Source organism: Lithobates pipiens, unplaced genomic scaffold (assembly GCF_037356315.1).
Source record: "Lithobates pipiens isolate NorthernLeopardFrog02 unplaced genomic scaffold, aLitPip1_a1.2 Scaffold_16, whole genome shotgun sequence".
NCBI lineage: Eukaryota > Metazoa > Chordata > Amphibia > Anura > Ranidae > Lithobates > Lithobates pipiens.
The window spans coordinates 270,023,047-270,043,384 of record NW_027507748.1 but is presented as its reverse complement, the minus strand read 5'-3'; the positions used below and the strand labels follow the sequence as shown (position 1 = coordinate 270,043,384).

Sequence of the window (20,338 nt, the reverse complement as noted above, 5' to 3'; positions counted from 1 at the left end):
ATTTAGAACTGTTTTCTCATGTCCCATAATTGTGTTAAATATAATTTAGTATATTGTAAGTAAGCAGGAGTTTACACAACCTGCTTTTAGATTAAACTCGGCATGCGGTGCAAAGCTTGTCATTCAAGGAAACGATCCACTCACGTCTGATTCCTTAACCAATGTTCTGTCAGCTTATAAAGGTTCATTTCACAAAGGTGACACACCAGAAGAGGTGTACTCCTTTTCAAAAAGAAGTCACTCTTATTCTAAGTTTACCTATAAGTACATATCATAAAGGAAGGTATACAACCTCTTTAAAGGTACAGGGCATGCTGGACAGACAGGAGCCAAATGATAAAACGGCATATTTTTGGTGGAAACCAGCGTACCCTAAGGAAACCCATGCAAGCACATAGAGAACATGCAAACCAGCCTGCTCACAGGTTTTTCAAGGGCTTTAATGCTGACGTTCCCCATTCATATTTGCATGTTTTCTCCCTGTTATCAGCAAAGCCCTAGAGAAGGAGTGCACATGCTGGCCTTACCCCTTGGGTGATTTCAATGGTCCTGGCTTGACTTTTGCCTGTGCTGCTCGCTCCTGTGATGGAGGGACAAGCAACTAATTGCTGACCTATCTTGGCAATAAAGCAGGACAGACAATGAGCATTTTTCAACCAGGCTTGTGGTGAGGCCCAAAAGGCCTACAGGTATGAAACTTAATTAAACAACATTTTACCAAACTGAACACTGTGTTTTAACCAACAGAGAATCCTCGTCTGCAGGGTCTATTCTCTTAAAGCTTGCATGTGATGTTTGCCAAAACTGGCTTTGTTTTTAGTCCTCACTTTTATTGCTGAAAATAACACTCATTATGGCAATAGTAATCATTCTTCTTCTATATTTACCAGTAAATGAGCTGCTTAGGGTCTCGCTAATAGAGCAGACTCCTGAAATAATTCTCCAGCTGTGACATGCACCATACGTGTGACAGATTGATTTATTAAGATACCTACAAGTGTATTTAAACACGCTGTGTCTGGTTTGTTTTTTAGGTCATCAAAAATGCAAATGATGCTCTCAATGGAATTAGCAGTTCAGCAGTCTGTACAGAAGTTATCCGATCGGCACACGGAATGGAATATTTATTAGGTATGGATTCTATAACTTATTCTTACCACTGTCAATGTGGCTATGATTCTTTTTATTTTCAATGGCATTTGTGGTATGCCTCTATGTATGGTCGTCCACTTTCCATTGTTTCCCTAAACTAATGGTCTGGAATTAGTGTTTTTAAACTTTCAGTTTTTGAGCATCTTCAGCTTATTTATCACTTACGAAGTATGCATCCTCTTTATCTTTTAACTACTTAAAGGACTGAGCCTATTTTTCAGACTTGGTGTTTACAAGTTAAAATAATTATTTTTTTGGCTAGAAAATTACTTAGAACTCCCAAACATTTTATATATAATATATATTTTTTAGACACCCTAGAGAATAAAATGGCGGTCGTTGCAGTAATTTGTCACACTGTATTTGAGCAGTGGTCTTGCAATCGCAATTTGTTTTGGAAAAAAATATACCTTTTTCAATTCAAAAATAAGACAACAGTAAAGTTAGCCTATTTTTTATATATTGTAAAAGATAATGGTGAGCCAAGTAAATTGATACCCAACATGTCATGGTTCAAAATTGCGCCCGCTCATGGAACGCCGACAAACTTTGACCCTTAAAAATCTCTATAGGCGACATTTAAAATTTTCTACAGGTTACCAGCTTTGGGTTACAGAGGAGGTCTAGGGCTATAATTATTGCGCTCGCTCTAACGATTGCGGCAATACCTCACATGTGCGGTTTGAACACCGTTTTCAAATGCCTTACGTATGTGTTCGCTTCTGCGCGCCAGCTCGGCAGTACGGGACACTTTAAATTTTTTTTATTTTTTTCTTATTTAACTTTTTGCTTTTACACTGTCTTTAAAAAAAATAAAAAATAAAAATAAAAAATGGGATCACTTCTATTTCTAATACAAGGAATGTAAACATCCCTTGTAATAGAAAATAAGCATGACAGGACCTATTTAATGTGAGATCTGGGGTCAAAAAGACCTAAGATTTCACATTTACACTAAAATGCAATAAAAATGAATAAATGTCTTTAAAAAAACAAAAAAACCTTTAAGACCATTGGGCGGAAGGGACGTTTGATGTCGCTTCTGCCATCCAATGGTATGGAGCCGAGTGGGGGGCCATTTTTCCCTCACTTGGCTCCAGGCTGTTAAGAGGAGAGGACATGATCTTATCTGCTGCTACCAACCCCTATAAAAGTGATCTCGCAGCGGACCGCCCGCTGTTTAAGAGGATACCGGGGTTACGGCAGCTATCTGCTGCCATAACAATGGTATTCCACTTTAAACAGTCGACCTTCAACTACGGTGTGGTGCACTTTCTGAAAGCTCACCAAACCCACAGGTAATAACAGAAGTCTATGCCTCAGTGCAGGTAACCTGAAGGTGCACTGCCCCTGTGGATCAGTTTGAAAGCAGCCCAGTAACCACTGCGCAGATATGCCCATATATACACTGCAATTTGAGTAATAAACTGACCTTTAATAACAGTCTTCCATTCAGGTATCGCTTGCTGTTGCTGTGCCTGGCAGAATGAATTTGGTATCACTCCGCCTGTGGCAAGAGACGGCGCTATACAGGAAGTATCAAATTATACAACTCTGCTCCACAGCTGCTTGCTTTGCCGACTTCATTAACAACACAAATGCTCTGGGATGGCGGGTCTGCAACCTATGATCTGGGCTTGCCAATCTGCCATCCCACAGAAGGAGGTCGCGGGCCACATCAGAGGGCTGATCAGAGGGCCACTGGTTGGGCACCCCTGACTTAGATGCTCCCATGTATTACTTCTGGTCCCCACCATCACGGTTGCAAGCTCTTTTGCAGACTCTGAGTTTAGCAATGATGCAACTGAATCTATGCCAGTGAACCGCGCATGTGTGGAGGTTTGTCAGGTCACTCCTGTGATAACTGTAACTGTTTTAGCAACAAGGCAGGATGTGGAGATGGCATCTCTGGCAGTTTTTTTAGCCAGGTTTCAGGAGGTATGTAAATGCTCTACAGTCTACACCTATAGCAAGGGCATTATCCACCTTTAGTCAAAGCTGCACAGATTGTTTTTATCTACAGCGCCCTTTACCTGCATAAGCATTTCTTTGTTAAAGTTGAACTAAGCCACTAAAGTGTTACTAAACCCACAACAGTAAAATCAGTCTGTATATGTAGTAAAGCATGCTTTCTATACTCACTGTGGAACCTAAGGGGTTAATTCTGCACATTGTGTAAAAAGGCTGTCCCCTCTGATCCCCCCTTCTTTCACAGTCTCTAATCCATCTCCTGATGTGAAGTGTGTCTTGCTAGAAAATTTGTTTGTTTTTTTCGGGGGGGGGGGGGGGGGGAGGTTTGCATGTGATTGGCACAGCCTTGTCCAGACAGAGGGTTAGGGGTCCTGCAGCCTCATAGGACAGTCGGAAGAGAGTGAAAACTCCTCCTACAAGCTTTAACCAGACACTGATATAAGTCACAAAACTGCTTTATACTGCTAATGAGAAAAGCTATTTAACAGTTTATATTTACTAAAATAATTGCATTTCCATGTTCTGTGTACTATGGGTGATCAGATATAGTGAATGCAGGGTCCTGGGTTTAGTAACACTTTAAGGTCAAATGTATCTATCTCAAAGCATTTATTAGCTCCAGGTATGGGGATTACGCCTTGTACTAACTGACTCAGTGTGGTAGCGAATGCTCCTGCCCTACTATGTGCCATGTAAAGCATTCTAAAATGACTTAGTAGTAGGTGTCTTTAAAAGTATTGCAACCTGCGCAGTTCAGGAGATTTTGCCTAGTGATTTTTGCAATGACCTCATTCGCTCATGCGCATTTTGCCCCTGATTTATGGCACACTCACTGTGCCATCAACCTATACAATACAGGTGCCGTGCCTCCCTCAGCATCACTCGAGGGCATAGCATTGCAATCCCATGGGAGTGTGACTTGCTACGTCTCGATGGTGTGAACATTGCTATTATGCTTCAACACATGTGCAATCCAATTGGTTTGGTGGTTATGGTAACTGTTAATGAAAACGAGGATTGGGTAATAGTTATTGCACATGCGCAAGATTATGACTGAGAAAGGAGAAAGCGCGGGAGTAAATATTAGGAGAAATAGGGAGACAACTGCAAATATGGTGTCGGCTTCAACTGGAAGAGATGCACAAAGCTGCAAAAACAGTAGCCTTGTGATTGCTGTGGATTTGTGCTTTTGAGTTTACTACCGCTTTAATCGCTCATGCTTGTTGTCCTATAGAAAACAATGGTCACATCTAGTTAATGTAATAGTGATCTTATTTTGTGCAGGTGTCATCGAGGTGTACAGAGTGACCAAGCGAGTAGAATTGGGTATAAAGTCCACTGCAGTGTGCAGTGAGAAACTGCAGCACTTGGTGAAGGAGATTGACAAACTTTGGAATAACTTAATAGGATTCATGTCACTCGCCTCTCTAATGGTAAGTTTCTTTTAAATATTACTTTTCTCTAGTTAAATATTTTTGGGGAAAACATGTAATGTGAAATTCCATGACCAAACTGTGCCAAGGTTTAATGATTCTGAAGTAATTAGGATTATAAATAAATATGAAAAGCTAGTAATACGTTTTTTTCATTCTGAGCCATTGCACTTTAATCTATACTTATTCTGCTGCAAAGTTAAAAATAGAAATGAAAGGCAAAACATTTGTGTGTGTATATATACTAAAAAATAGAAATATATATATATATATATATATTTTCTTTCTTTATAGCTGGACACATCTCTGGAGAGCTAGGGGTGGAGAAAGAGAACAATACACTGCTCTTCCCAGTGAATGGCTTTGCGGGGGGGGGGGGGGGTGGGTGGTCAGCAGAAGTATGATCATTGGAGGACAGGCAAGCCAAGCAAAGCCAGAAGCTGACCACACTGGGATGGATGTGCTTTCATGCCTACCATGGTCAGTTTGAAGTAGGAGAGATGGGGGGGGGGGGGGGCGGCAGCATCCCCAGGTATTTTACACAGGAAGCAATACAAAAAGAACAGGATGCTTTTTACCATTACATGGTACAACAGACACCTATCAAGAATATGAAATGTTGGGGTAACACATTTAATACCTTATTCCTTTAACTTCCCCAGCATAAATGTAAAACGTACACACTTAGCTTACTGTTACTACCATACTGCAGTTATCCTGGGTTGCTTCACAGAAAAATAAAGCCCCATACACACTATCAGATTTTCTGCAGATTTCTTCCTGGGTTTACCAAAACCATATAATATGAGGTCAAACCTTAGGAGTTTCAATTTGTTATGCAATCAGGCAGGCCCTTGCACTACATGGTTTTGGTAAACCTGAAGACAAAAATCAGCAGAAAATCTGATAGTGTGTTGAAGGCTTAACTTGTTACCTAGATCAGGATGGTGAACAGCTCAGGAGCACACATATTCACAGAAACCTGTCTGCTGCTCTTCATAGGAGGGGGAACTTGGTGCTCTTCTAACAAACAGCCACACAGATTTCTATTGTGAGATACTAAGGGGGAGAAACATTATTTAGATGTTAAGCTCCTTGAGAGCAGGGACCGATGTGAATGTACAATGTATATGTAAAGCGCTACGTAAATTGACGGCGCTATATAAGTATCTTAAATAATAATAAATCTCCTATAGGCCAATGTAGCTCCCCTTCCCTCTCCTGTAGGCCACTCTAGCTAGCCTTCTCTGTCTGCTTCTCCAGGGAAAATTGGCCAGCCAGCCCGCCCATCGAAAACACACTGAAAAGTAAAAAAAAAAAATTACAAATTTAGAAAGATGCCATTGAAGGCATGGGTACTCCATGTGGGCTCGAAATTTACAAGTTCTCTCCTGACACACAACCACACTTTGGACCTTATTGTATGATTACATTTTTTACACTTGACCTCCAGGATATTTACCCCCCTTCATGACCAGGCCATTTTTTTGCGATATGGGACTGCGTTATTTTAACTGACAATTGCACGGTCATGCAACGCTGTACACAAAATGTATGTCTCTCTCCCCCCCCCCCCAAATAGAGCTTTCTTTTGGTGGTATTTGATCACCACTGTGTTTATTTTTTGCACTATAGAAAAAAAAAATACCAACAATTTAAAAAAAAAACATATTATTTACTTTCTGCTCTAAGACATATCCAATAAAAAAAAAAGTCTTCATAAATTTAGGCCAATATGTATTCTGCTACATAATTTTAGTTAAAAAAATTACAATAAGCGTATGTTGATTGGTTTGCGCAAAAGTTAGCGTCTACAAACTATGGTATATATATACTGAATACATTTTTTATATATACTAGTAATGGTGGCAATCAGCGACTTGTAGCGGGACTGTGATATTGCGACGGACATTTTGACACTTTGTGGGAACCAGTGACGCAAATACCGTGATCAGTGCTAAAAATATGCACCGTCGTTGTACCAATGACACTGGCTGGGAAGGGGTTAAACTGCTAGGGCGATCAAAGGGTTAAATGTGTGCCTAGCCAGTGTATGTGTGTATTTTGTGTGGTGCTTTTACTAAGGGAAGTGATGGATTTTCTTTTCCTATTACTTCCCCTCCCCTCTGTCAAGAACGCAGCTCTGCCTAGTCTCCTGTGTCGTCCTGTGTCCGTCTCCTCAGTGATCAGCGGGTGCTGGCAGACATCCATTAGCCGGCACCCGCTGATCAGCTTCTGCTCTGACATATCGCAGCAGAAGTGGCACGCCCCCTACCTGGAAGTGCAGATTGACATCTATATACAGGTCCTTCTCAAAAAATTAGCATATTGTGATAAAGTTCATTATTTTCTGTAATGTACTGATAAACATTAGACTTTCATATATTTTAGATTCATTAGACACAACTGAAGTAGTTCAAGCCTTTTCTTGTTTTAATATTGATGATTTTGGCATACAGCTCATGAAAACCCAAAATTCCTATCTCAAAAAATTAGCATATCATGAAAAGGTTCTCTAAACAAGCTATTAACCTAATCATCTGAATCAACTAATTAACTCTAAACACCTGCAAAAGATTCCTGAGGCTTTTAAAAACTCCCAGCCTGGTTCATTACTCAAAACCGCAATCATGGGTAAGACTGCCGACCTGACTGCTGTCCAGAAGGCCATCATTGACACCCTCAAGCAATAGGGTAAGACACAGAAAGAAATTTCTGAATGAATAGGCTGTTCCCAGAGTGCTGTATCAAGGCACCTCAGTGGGAAGTCTGTGGGAAGGAAAAAGTGTGGCAGAAAACGCTGCACAACGAGAAGAGGTGACCGGACCCTGAAGAAGATTGTGGAGAAGGACCGATTCCAGACCTTGGAGGACCTGTGGAAGCAGTGGACTGAGTCTGGAGTAGAAACATCCAGAGCCACCGTGAACAGGCGTGTGCAGGAAATGGGTTACAGGTGCCGCATTCCCCAGGTCAAGCCACTTTTGAACCAGAAACAGCGGCAGAAGCGCCTGACCTGGGCTACAGAGAAGCAGCACTGGACTGTTGCTCAGTGGTCCAAAGTACTTTTTTCGGATGAAAGCAAATTTTGCATGTCATTCGGAAATCAAGGTGCCAGAGTCTGGAGGAAGACTGGGGAGAGGGAAATGCCAAAATGCCTGAGGTCCAGTGTCAAGTACCCACAGTCAGTGATGGTCTGGGGTGCCATGTCAGCTGCTGGTGTTGGTCCTCTGTGTTTTATCAAGGGCAGGGTCAATGCAGCTAGCTATCAGGAGATTTTGGAGCACTTCATGCTTCCATCTGCTGAAAAGCTTTATGGAGATGAAGATTTAATTTTTCAGCACGACCTGGCACCTGCTCACAGTGCCAAAACCACTGGTAAATGGTTTACTGACCATGGTATTACTGTGCTCAATTGGCCTGCGAACTCTCCTGACCTGAACCCCATAGAGAATCTGTGGGATATTGGGAAGAGAAAGTTGAGAGACGCAAGACCCAACACTCTGGATGAGCTTAAGGCCGCTATCGAAGCATCCTGGGCCTCCATAACACCTCAGCAGTGCCACAGGCTGGTTGCCTCCATGCCACGCCGCATTGAAGCAGTCATTTCTGCAAAAGGATTCCCGACCAAGTATTGAGTGCATAACTGAACATAATTATTTGAAGGTTGACTTTTTTTGTATTAAAAACACTTTTCTTTTATTGGTCGGATGAAATATGCTAATTTTTTGAGATAGGATTTTTGGGTTTTCAGGAGCTGTATGCTAAAATCATCAATATTAAAACAAGAAAAGGCTTGAACTACTTCAGTTGTGTGTAATGAATCTAAAATATATGAAAGTCTAATGTTTATCAGTACATTACAGAAAATAATGAACTTTATCACAATATGCTAATTTTTTGAGAAGGACCTGTATGTGATTCTGCACAGCATGGCCGCCCTGTAGCAGTAAATCTGCTATAGAGCAGTCAGTAAGTGGTCAATACTTAGTATTTTACAATCTGTACCTGAACTAGCGCCCTATAGTGTACAAAATCTTTACTGTGCATGTTTTTTCTGCAGCCTGACGAAAGTGCACTGGATTTTGCCTCCTGTATGCTTCGACCAGGAATCAAAAATGCTCATGAACTGGCATGTGGTGTTTGCTTGCTAAATGTAGACTCCAGAAGTAAGGTAAGCTAAAATTGTCTATGCTTATTACATGCATAAAAATACTTATTTAAAAAACAAAAAACGAATTTAGGATTGAGTTGCAATTGTGCCACCGCCCCATGTTACTATTTCTTCAGCAAAAAGTAGTTGGATGCATAGATCTATTAACTGTTAAAGTTGTTGTAAACCCATTACAACCACTTTAACCTACAGGTAAGCCTAGATTAAGGCTTTACCTGTAGGTGCAAAAAATATCTCCCAAACCTAAAAGGTTTAGGAGATATTTGCAGGAATAGCGGCACCGATGTCTCCGGCGCATACGCTGTAGACATCGGGTGCAGGCGCACCGAGTGTGCTGTTTCTTACGGCAATCATGCCGTTAGTGGTGGCACCAGCGTGCATGCGCAGGAGTGACGTCATCATGGCTCCGGCCAGTCACAGCACCTGAGCCACGATGCCCAGAAATCACTCCGGGATAGATGGCGGCGCCAGAGGAGGCGAACGAGGGCCGATGCCGGGGCTTCGATCTCAGGTAAGTAATTCATAATGCTATGCATACTAGCTCATTATGTCTTTGCCTTGCAGGGTGTAATTATTATTTATTTATTTTTCTAAGAGGCTTTACTTCCTCTTTAACTATATGGCTGACATAAATTTACTGCAGCTGCAACAAATAGTTTCTTGTCATTAAAGGGCCAACTGCCATAAAAAACAACATATTTATTTCTTGATAACGCATTCTAAGCCCTGGTTCATTCACACTGCTAATTCAGTGCGATTTCAAAGCCGCACATCGGTGCGATGTGCACTGCCGATTTCATTGCGACTTCATAAAACAGAAGTCTATGCAAGTCACAATGAAATCTGTAAAAAATTGTGTATGAACCTTTTTCATATTCGCGGCAATATGAATGGTTCTGTTGCAATGGAGTGCGACTTGTCATGCAATTTGGAACCATCAAATCATATGAAAAGTCTGGTGTGAACAGGGCCTAAAAGCAGAACTCCAGTCAAAACATTTTAATTTAGTTAGGAGTAGTGTGTGAAAGGATTCGAGCCTCAAATAGTTACATAGTTAGGTGAAAAAAGACACAAGCCCAACTAGTTCAACCATAAAAAATAAATAATAAAATAAAAAATATGCAATGCTATACCCGCAGTTGATCCAGAGGAAGGCGAAAAAAAACAAAAACAGAAATGCATTATCCAATTTGCTACAACAGGGAAAAAATTCCTTCCTGAACCCAGAGAGGCAATCAGATTTTCCCTGGATCAACTTTACTTATAAATGTTAGAACCGAGTTATATTATTGACATTTAGGAAAGAATCCAGGCCTTTCTTAAAGCAATCTACTGAGCTTGCCAAAACCACCTCTGGAGAGAGTCTATTCCACGTTTTCACAGCTCTTAAATAAAACATTTTTTTAAGGCACCCCTGGGGGTTATGCCATAATGTGCTGGTATATACAGCATATTAGTACATTATGGCACACTTACCTGCCATATGGTGGCCTTCAGCATAGCGTTGGGACTGGTCAGGCTGGGCCACCGGCGCTTCCATCTTCGCCCAATCTTCCTTCCGGGTCCTGTGCCTTCAGCCATTTGATAGGCCACGATGACACCACACCCATACATGTGCACAGGAGTCACATCACAGCGACACGGATCAGGGCTGTAAATTTTCGCTTAGCTGCGCATGACCATGACAGCTGACAGAAAGAAGGATGCATTTATGGCAGAAGAGACCAATAGGGTCTCTTCTGCCATAAATACCCTGCCTGTCAGCCACTTGTTTAAACAACAACTTTACTTCCATTTTAAGTTTTTATTGCAGTCTGCTCCCTCTTGGCAAAACTGCCTTTTATGTCCCAATCTAAAGGAACAACAGGGAGCAAGTTCTAATCTCCTTAAACAAAGTAGAGATTAGTCTCCACTGGAACCCTAATATCCCTTCTCACCCTTCTCAAAATTTGACTAATGGGAAAGTTTTACATTCAGTTTTCTTTTAAAGGACCATGCACACTGACTTAAAACTTTCTGCCATTGCATAGTTTTTCGTTTTGTCTGTAGAAGAAGCCCAATGTTCTCTGAGACCCCTTTTGCACTGTGTTGCCCATAGCGTTGGCGGTAAAATGCCGTTATTTTTAGCAGCATTTTACCGTCAGATTTGCGTCACATTTGGGGGGATAAAGGTGCCCCGCTTGCTGCCGAGAAAGGGTTAAAACCGCCCCCAGTGCGCCACAATAGCTGCGTTTTTCCAGTGGTATAGCCTCGTTCCCCCATTGATTTCAATGGGGAGCAGTGGTGGAGGAGTGGTAAACACACCGCTCCTTCACCACTCCAAAGAAGCTACTGGCAGGACTTTTCCTGACCTTCTGCTAGCGCACTGCTCCAGTGTTACAGCTTTCACAATGTAGACAATGGTGCAGCTGTTTGAGGGCGGATTGCAGGAGCTATTTTTAACGATATAGCGCCTGCAAAACGCCCTCGGTGTTAAAGGGGTCTTATGTCTCCATGCACATTAGGACGATTACAGACATATTTTGAGCTCAACTTTTAGAGCCGGAAAAAAACTTTTGGTTTGCACCCCTAGTCCTAGTGGTCAGCTGCTTTGGGGTGGGCGGATGCTGTCTGGGGCATCACACTTGGCAGCTAGCTGATTTTGCTCAGCTGTTAAGCCCCTATTTGGTAGACATTGTAGACTGTGGGTACTTCTGGGGCTGCAGAGGTGGTGAATGTTTCCTTTGGTACACCCTTCTGAAGGGATGGGGACGTCTTTGCCTATCGTGGATCTGCTATATCTTGTCCATCATTCCTAGAGAGGAGTCTCCTCCTTTTAAGGATCCCGCAGAGCAGGTTGCCTGTTCTAAATTTAAGGTAGTGGACTGAGCACTCCGCCTGATGTTGGCGTGGCTCTGATGTAGCAGACGCTCACTGGGTGGGCTTGGCTCCTATACCAAGGAACCTTGGGTAAGGAACAGTTTTCCCCTGTCTTACAGGGACCTGACAGACCACTTAGTCCAGAGGTATCCGATCCGGTGTGATACATCCTTGGATGTGGCTCTCATCCCTTCCAGGCTCCCCTTTTTTGGCAGTAGTATTTTGCTGTGTTCTCTGGCTTCAGCCGTTGTTCTGGAGACCTGACATCTGAGCAGTCCTTGCCCAACTTCCCTTTCAAGGTAATACGGCTTTCCGTTCCCCAGGTTGCTCAGCCAAGCCTTTCAGGTTTCCCTGGGGCCTCTAAACAGACTTGGCCTCATAAGCTAAGCCTGCGTACACGCCATCCTCGATTTGACAGTTTGCTGCAGTTCTTCGCTCCTTGTTTGCAGGCTCTTTATGGGATGGTGCTGGATTTGCTCCTTCCAGAAGAGACCACTCTGGTCCTGGAACTGGAGAGGTTTTGGTGTTTTACTCCATCCTGTTATGTTTCTGAAGGAAGTGGGAGTCATCCCATCCTCAAGGCCCTTTATTGTGAGAGGCCACCACCGAGCAGATATATTCATCTGCTCGGTGGTGGCTTCCCTTCCTCAAAGCCTCATACGCATTGCGGTCGGGGATGGGTATTACCAGTTTGTGGTGTGCTCCCCTTTGGTCTAACCTCTACTGCTTAGGTATTTACCAAGGTGCTGGCTCCAGTCCTGACATTGCAGAGACAATGGGGGATTGTCATGATTGGACAATGTGGACAATCTTGAGGCTCATTCTGCACTGATGCACAACATGGCACTCCCAAGGTGCACTCTGGAGGAGTTTGGATGGGGCCTGTACCTCATACGATCCACTCTGACCTGGACAGGAGGATGGAATGTTTGGTTTGGGTCTGATGTTTGACTTTGCACAGGCCAATGTGTTTTCTTCCACTGTATAAGCTCCAAAAGCTCCAGTCGGCAATTCAGCTGCTGATGTCCTGCAAACGAGTTTACTTATGACCCTGCTTGCAGGTTCTGGGCTTTATGATATCCATCGTTGTGGCGGCCCTGTTTGCGCAATCACACGAGGGGGCTGCAGATGGATAGCCTCTCCAAGTGGGACAAGTCTCCCTTGTCCTTGGATAATCAGATTAGGCTGGTCCGGGGGACCAGGACCTCTCCAGTCTATTGGCTCCAGTCTCTCTAGCCTCTGGCTGGGGAGTCTTTTCTTCCATGGCACTGGATGGTGGTCACTACAAATGCCAGCCTGTCCATCTGGGGATGAATCCTGGAGCTGAGGTTAGTTTAAGGCTGATGGATCCTGAAGCAAGCTCGACTACTGATTTAGGTCTTGAAGTTTCCAATGGTTAGACTACGGTATGCCTAGATCAGTGGACAGAGCTTCTTCATAGGCGTCCAGTCAGGTTTCAATCAGACAATTGCTTATGTCAACAATCAGGACGGCACAAGGAGTGCAGCAGCGGTGCTGGAAGCTGCCAGAATCCTTTGGTGGGCAGAGCACCATTTACCAGCTCTCTCTGCCACGTACATTCCTATTGGACAAAACTGGCAGGCAGATTCCCAATGTAGTCAGGCACTGGGTCGGGAGAGTGTTTTGACAACTCCGTCTACGGTCTAGCATGCCGGATATCGATCTCCTGGCATCCTGTTTCAACATGAAATGCCACACTTTGTGGTGAGAGTAAGGGATCATTTGGTGGATGCGACGGATTCTTTGGTGGTGCCGTGGAGTTGCATTTGTGCATCTCCTCCTAAGCTTCTCCCTCATCTGGGGCGCAGGATAAGAGGCCGAAGGGATTCCGGTCCTTCTGATTGCCTGAGATTGGCCTCCACAACCCTGGTACGCTAACATGGTATGGCTGGTAGTGGGCACTTCCTAGTGGTTGTTTCTAAGGGCAATCTTCTGTCACAAGGGCCGATCTTCCACCCTGCCTTATCGTCGCTGGCTTAGCTATTGGCTTGGCTATTGAAAGCTAGATTCAGGGAGACAGGTGGCTGTCATGCTTGGTGATTCCTGGCATGCTGGAGGTCTGTAAACGTACCTCTTGTAGGATTTATCATCACGCTTGGCAGGCATATATCTCGTGGTGCAAGGCTGTAGGTGTCCCTTTATGTACTTTTGGATCTTGGCCTTCTCCATTGAAGCATTGAGCACAGGCTTGCCTTGAGTACCATTAAGGGTCAGATCTACCCCTGCGGTCTTGTTTCAATGCTCCTTGGTTCATACTTATTCTCTGAGAGGTTTGTCATGTGGCAACCCTGGTGTGTTCTCAGCTGCCACAGTGGGATCTGACCCTGGTTCTTTCAGTCCTTCAGAAGCCACCTTTTGATAACATTAGGTAAATGTCCTTACTCCCGTTCTCTTGAAAGGCTGCCTTTTTGAGTACCATCACTTCCACATGCCATGTTTTGAAAATAGTGGCCTTGTCCTATAAGTCCCCTCATTTGGTCTACATGTAGATATGAAGGTTGGCCGTCCACATCCTTCCTTCCCTCCTTTCTTCCTTCCGAAAGTGGTATCTGATTTTCATCTGAATGAGGACATTCTCCTACCTTCTCTGTGATCAGGTCCTTCACACCCTAAGTAAGTTCCACTGCCCTCCTTGGACCCTGGCTTTGGTCTGGGTGGTTCTTGGATAGTATATCTGTCTGCTACGGCTTCATTCCAGAGGTTGGATTCTCTTTTTGTGATTACAGACAGGCCACAAAAAGGCCCAGTGGCCTCATCTGCCACCATTTCTCAATGGATCCAACAGATGGTGGTTTAAGCTTATGTCATTAAGGGGTTGGGCTCCTCGCTTCCTGGTTAAGGCACATTCTACTAGGGTGATTAGTAGGGGTGCAACGGATCAAAAAACTCATGGATCGGATCGTTCCTTGGATCAGAGTCACGGAACGGATCATTTTTCGGATCAGCAAATAATTGAATTTGCAAAAACCTGTGAAAATGCCACCATCATATAGTCCCCACTGCAATATACATCACCCCCACTGCAATATACATCTCTCCCACTGTAATATCCACGTCCTCTCCCCCAATCTAATATTGGCTGAGCATGGATGGGTATGGCTGGGTATTGGCAGGGTATTGCAGAATATTGGCAGGATAAGTATTGGCGGGGTATTGTCAGGGTAAGCATTGCAGAGTATTGGCAGGGTATTGCTCGGGTGACTGTGGCTGCCATCTGATTTCTCCCCTCCACTGTACAGATACAAATCAATACAGAGAGGGGAGAGAGGAACCGTCATCATGACGCCGGTTTGATTACAGGTGATTGCCCTGTGATGGAGCGATCACATTGTAAACGCCAATGGGTGTACCAAGATGCCCGCCGCTTTGGAACTAGGCCGAAGCCGTGGCCTTTCCTAAGGCCGAGACCGCGGAGCTCTCCGCGGATCGCGGCGTGTGCCGATCTGAGCGGGGTGACCCGTTCGGATCAGTGCCGATCCCAGTGATTAGTGACTCTTGGATGTTACCACATCAGGCTTCTCGGTCTCACATTTGCAAGGTGACTACCTGGCTGTGCATACCTTTACCAATATTTAACCAGATTTATTTTTATTTTTTTTTATTTTTTGGATACTTGTTTTGGCTGTAAGTTTTTGCAGGTGGTTTGGGGTTCCTTTCCCTTGTGGGATGTTTTATGCAAGGGGTTGCCTCCTGTTTTGTTTCCCATCCCTCATTAAGGCACAGCTTTGGGACGTTCTAATGGTCAAAGTGAACAGAAGCTGTGTCCCTCAATGAACATAAGAGAAAATGGGACTCTCTTGGTCTTTTTTTTGTTTTCTTGTACTGCTTTGTGGCAAACTGGCTTGTCTATAGCAGAGAGGGAGTGTATACCAACTAGGACTGTCCATAAGTAGTGCCGTCGTCTTTGTCTGCCTAGTGTCCTACTCCTGTAAGTGGCATTATGAACCCAATGGTCAAGAATGAACAGAAACTATGCCCATCAATGAATTCAGACATCAGGGATGAGTAACAAAATAATTTTTTTATTATTGCGTTTAAACAACCAAGATATATAAGCATATAAAGGGGATAAAAGTAATTTTACCGAGACCTTAATTATTTCCAAATGAGTGAGAGAGATATTTCATAGTTTTGTTTATTTTACCAAAAGGGTGATTCCTTTGTGCAGATTTCAGCTGTTAGGTATTTACACGGTTGGTAGCATCTGTGTGTTTATTAACCAACCTAGTTAATGCTTTTTAAATGGAATTTCTAGTCTCTTCATCTATTTTTAAGCATATGTTTATAAGAAATTCACTTGACTACTAATCAAATTGTTGGCTTTAAAAAAAACTTTTTTTCTCTGTATATTTGTAATTATATATGTACATGGGGGCAGCTATATTTTCTCATTACGCATTCCTGCTTTGCAGTGCTATGCAGTGGTTGTGTTCCTTGTCAGAGTCCAGGAGTTGGCCAATTCAGTGAAAACAATGTACTTCCTGTGCAACTTATATCTTTGTTATGTTAAAGCAAACCTGTCAAAAAAAAAAAAAGAAAATCCTTAACCTAGGACAGGGTAGAGTAGTTTAAAGGTATACGGTACTGTAAATGTTTTTTCTCACATTGCTCAGAGCTATGCCATCTACTCTGTAAAAATCAAATTATTCCCTGGTATTTTGTGGGGAGGCAGGTAATGGGTTCAAAAATAATAACAAAGTGATAGCGCTGTCCTAATCTGTGTATGTCTAAAAATAATAAATATATGAATTTACAACAAAAGTGTGAACATGTTGATATATATATATATATATATATATATATATATATATATATATATATATATATACATCATAAATAAAGACCAATAAAACCTAACAATAAGAAACAACCCAGTGTCCTCTGTGGCTCTGGTAGTGATGGGAATCTCGTGGTAGGAAGATGGTGGTAAAGGTAAACTGGAAATATTTTTTCCTGAAGGGACTCTTCATTTATGAAATAGCTGAATGCACTTGTTCATAGCATGCTACAATCTGTTAAATCCCCTTACTACTGTCAAAATGCTCTTCCACGTTACAGATTACAGTTCTATACACTGTAGGCAAAAGTAGACTTTTCCCTGAAAGTCACATCTGCGGAGGACCAGCAGTATATGTGCCAGCCATCTGTGGTCACTGCAGCCCTGCCTGTTGCTTCCAGTCTCCTTTTCATTCGAACCTAAAAAAACGGCACATGAGCTGAGTGATAAGAAGGAAGAGTCATTAAAACAGACCTATTCTTTCCCTCTCACAAGCACTGGGCAGTATAGCTACACCTGTGGGGAAAATACAGAGAAGAAAGATCACAATCTGGAGAGACAAATGCATGCTTGTTAAAAGGACTGCTGGTTTCCTTTACATAAATAAATTGGAGTTGGTTTACTAAAACTTGAGAGTGCAAAATCTGGTGCAGCTTTGCATGGTAGCCAATCAGCTTCTAACTTCAGCTTGTTCAAAAAACAACAACCTTAAAGCTGATTGGTTTCTATTCAGTGTTGAATCAGATTTTGCATTCTCCATTTTTAGTAAATCAACCCCATACTGTCCATATGTGACTGCAAACTGAATGACATCGAAATGGCTAGAGTTGCTTTCAGCACTGAAGTTCACTGAGACCAAGTCAAATACAGAGCGCCCTCTAGTGGATTAACTACAGATCTCTTGATTTAATGCTAGAACATGAAAAAGCAAGCATTAAAAAAATAAAATAAAATGAAAGCTGCTTTAAGGAAAACAATAATAACTTAAAATACATACTCACTGAACATACTCTATATATATCTTCCCTTTAAAATCATGTCAACCCTATTCTTTCAATACAGATGTGCTGTTAACTATCTTGTTTTGTTTTCCCAGGCTTTTAACTCGAACACTGATCATTTTAAACTTTCTTATGGAGGTCACCAATATCATGCAAGCTGTGCAAATTTCTGGATTAACTGTGTGGAGCCCAAACCTCCTGGTCTTATACTGCCAGATCTGTTGTAATTTATTCTGACTTTTTTTTTTTTTACACAAGGGAAATACTACTGCAGGCTGCTGCCTGGAATCTTTCATCATCTATCTGAAAAACATTGCTTGATGAAGGCAGTTTTTCGGAGTCTTTCATGGAATATTCTTGTTCTTTGCACTGCCACTTATATGATGCACATTCATTCTTTTTATTGCAGACTTGATCTAATGTTATAAACCTTTTAATTTAATTTATGTGAAATTATAAACTGTATTTGTTTGTTGCACATTAGTGATTCTAATATTTCTGTTAGATCTGTTACTGTACTTCTAAGCATTGTGAATAGAGGGGTTAAATGAGACACACATGTAATTATTACTTACAACTCATTATTTCTACTTACCATCTTACTCTAGCTTTCTCTGCTCAGTATGTAGTTAAAGATTTTCTCTTTCAACTTAATAGGGGAATCATCCAGTGCCGTAGATATAGTAAGTAGAGTAGACTGTAGGTTAAAGTGGCTGTGCCGAGCTTCCTCATATCTTGAATTTTAGCAATGGGGTGGAGATTAGAGAAATTATATAGATTTTTCCTGGTGAAGGTGCTGAAAAACCAACTTGTGCTTATGTAGAAAGAAAATAAGGAGCTCTTTTTAAAGGCAGAAAAGCCAGCAAGGAGTTTATTAAAATGCAGATACAAGCTTCAGGCATAGAAAATACGGTAAATATGTAGTGACTATAACACATAGAGAGATTGACTTTGTATAGTTCTTGTTCAGTGTAATCAATCCACCTTACAAAGGCTTATGTGTATGACCCTTTTGGGTCACTATAAATGTTCCAACCCTGCCCCCGATACAACTGCCCAGTGCAATGTGCAGGCTATTTGCCTAGGTTCACACTGCTGCGGGATTGAAATTGTGTGAGTTCAGCTGAACTCGCACGATTTCATACCCGCATGTCAGTCCAACTACAGGGGGCAATTTCAGAGACATCTGTGCAGGTTCCTGTACAGATGTCTATTGAAATTGCACCCAAAGTCACCAACAATAGTACAGAAACTACTTTTGGGAATTAGTGCGGCGTTGCACCGATTTTGACGGTGCTATTGCCGGCAATAGCCGCCAATTTGGCATGTGATTTGTCAAATAGCATCAATGTGAACCTAGGCTTAAGGGGGTGATAATGAGGGCTGTTGCAAAATCTGTGCTATAAGGCTCATCCTTCCAATTTGGAAAGTGCCATCTGCACATGCACAACCTCTGTCTGTGAGAAGATTCATGTGGAAACAGCAGCAGATCCCACCCTGCAGAGTATGGGCAGACACCCTCCCATTCTTCCTGGGTGGCCAGCCTAGGTGAATTGTGTGTACATGATTTTTTTTGTTTAAGACTAAGGATGAGCTCAGGAAGTTGGCACTGCACAGCGCTAATCACAGGCAGTGAGACATTTCTCGATCTCTGCAGCCGTGGATCAGGAAAGTGTCTCACTGCTTGCGATTAGCACTGTGCAGTGCCGACTTCCTGGCGGGCTCTGCTCGTGCGGGTTGCGAACACGCCTGAGCTCATCCTTATTTAAGACCATGTTAATGTTTACATATGTGACCCATCTAACCCCCTCTAACTAAAATGCTTTGTGACCTTTATTAATGTAGGACATTTTGAAGAATGTAGATATGTTGTGTTTATGTAAAATTTGATTATTTTATGTTCTGTTTCAGTTTTCTTATTTAGTTTTTAGCTTTGAAACAATATACATTTTACAGCAGTGTTCAGTGATAAATGAAATATGGTATTTTGTTGAGGTATTTATTGTAAGTTTTAGGAAAAAAAATAAAATCTAGGATACAGTTCTTTCCAACTTTTTGTTTTGTTCCAATACTAAATCTGTCTGCAGTTGTAACATTTGTTTCAGAGAAATTTTACCAAAAAGCCACTGCTTGAAAATTCTTAAACACAATATAATACCAATTTTTTTTTTTTTTGCTAAAATAAATTTAGGGGATGGCGGTGGGTGGGTTCCTTTGTTTGCAGTAAAATTACATTTGTTTTTTTCCTGAAAATATGCATTTGATAAAGTTGCGCGAATATCATGTGATGATGAAAACTGCAACTACCATCGTATTCCATATTGTCTTTGCTCTTTATCAAAAAAATAAGGGTCAAGGCTCTGAGGTCCATACATCCTGAATGGGCCATTTGCTTCTGCATCCCTAGCTGGGAGGTGCTGCATGCAGGCAAGCCTATTCATGTCCATGAGGACGCAGCAAGAGCATGGACACAGTTGCTCGTCCTAAATGACAGGCTGGCGAGTGAGAGCGGCCTTAACACACATTGTGTTGGGCCAGCTCACCCGCACACTTATTACATTGGGATGAGTGTCTGTGTCCGTGTGGCAGCTGCATTTTTGTAGACATAAATGGGCTGTCTGCATGAGGCACCTGCCAGCTAGGGATGCAGAAGTAGACTCCCAGTTTACAGTATACGGTCCTAAGCATCCATGTGAACAATAAAGTAACATCTAGCAAAAATGAACTAGTTTTACATGCGTGTAAAAAAAAATTTGTAAATGCCCTGGTTAAAAAGTGGTGAATGGGCAAAGCACAGGTTCACCCAAATGTCCACAAAGCATGATATGTGGTTAAAATAATTTCACAACATAAACTTATTAAAGTTTTAGTATAAAAAAAAAATAGTACTTGTCTCGACTTTCTGAAAAAGTCTGAACCACGAAAAAAGTTGTATTCATGGTAGTCTCTGATG

The 20,338-nt window shown here is 42.2% G+C and overlaps 1 protein-coding gene across 2 annotated transcripts in view; it reads left to right on the top strand.

Annotated features, from left to right (window-relative positions):
- Positions 1 to 19,436, top strand: part of SYNRG (synergin gamma) — a 125,478-nt gene extending 106,042 nt beyond the window's left edge. For both annotated transcript variants that reach the window (XM_077481399.1, XM_077481398.1), the window contains 4 exons: positions 1,035 to 1,131; positions 4,408 to 4,556; positions 8,617 to 8,727; positions 17,481 to 19,436. In XM_077481399.1, coding sequence (XP_077337525.1) covers positions 1,035 to 1,131; positions 4,408 to 4,556; positions 8,617 to 8,727; positions 17,481 to 17,612 — 489 coding nt within the window. In that variant the 3' untranslated portion in view covers positions 17,613 to 19,436. The remainder of the gene's footprint in view (positions 1 to 1,034; positions 1,132 to 4,407; positions 4,557 to 8,616; positions 8,728 to 17,480) is intronic.
- Positions 19,437 to 20,338: the final 902 nt, after the last annotated feature.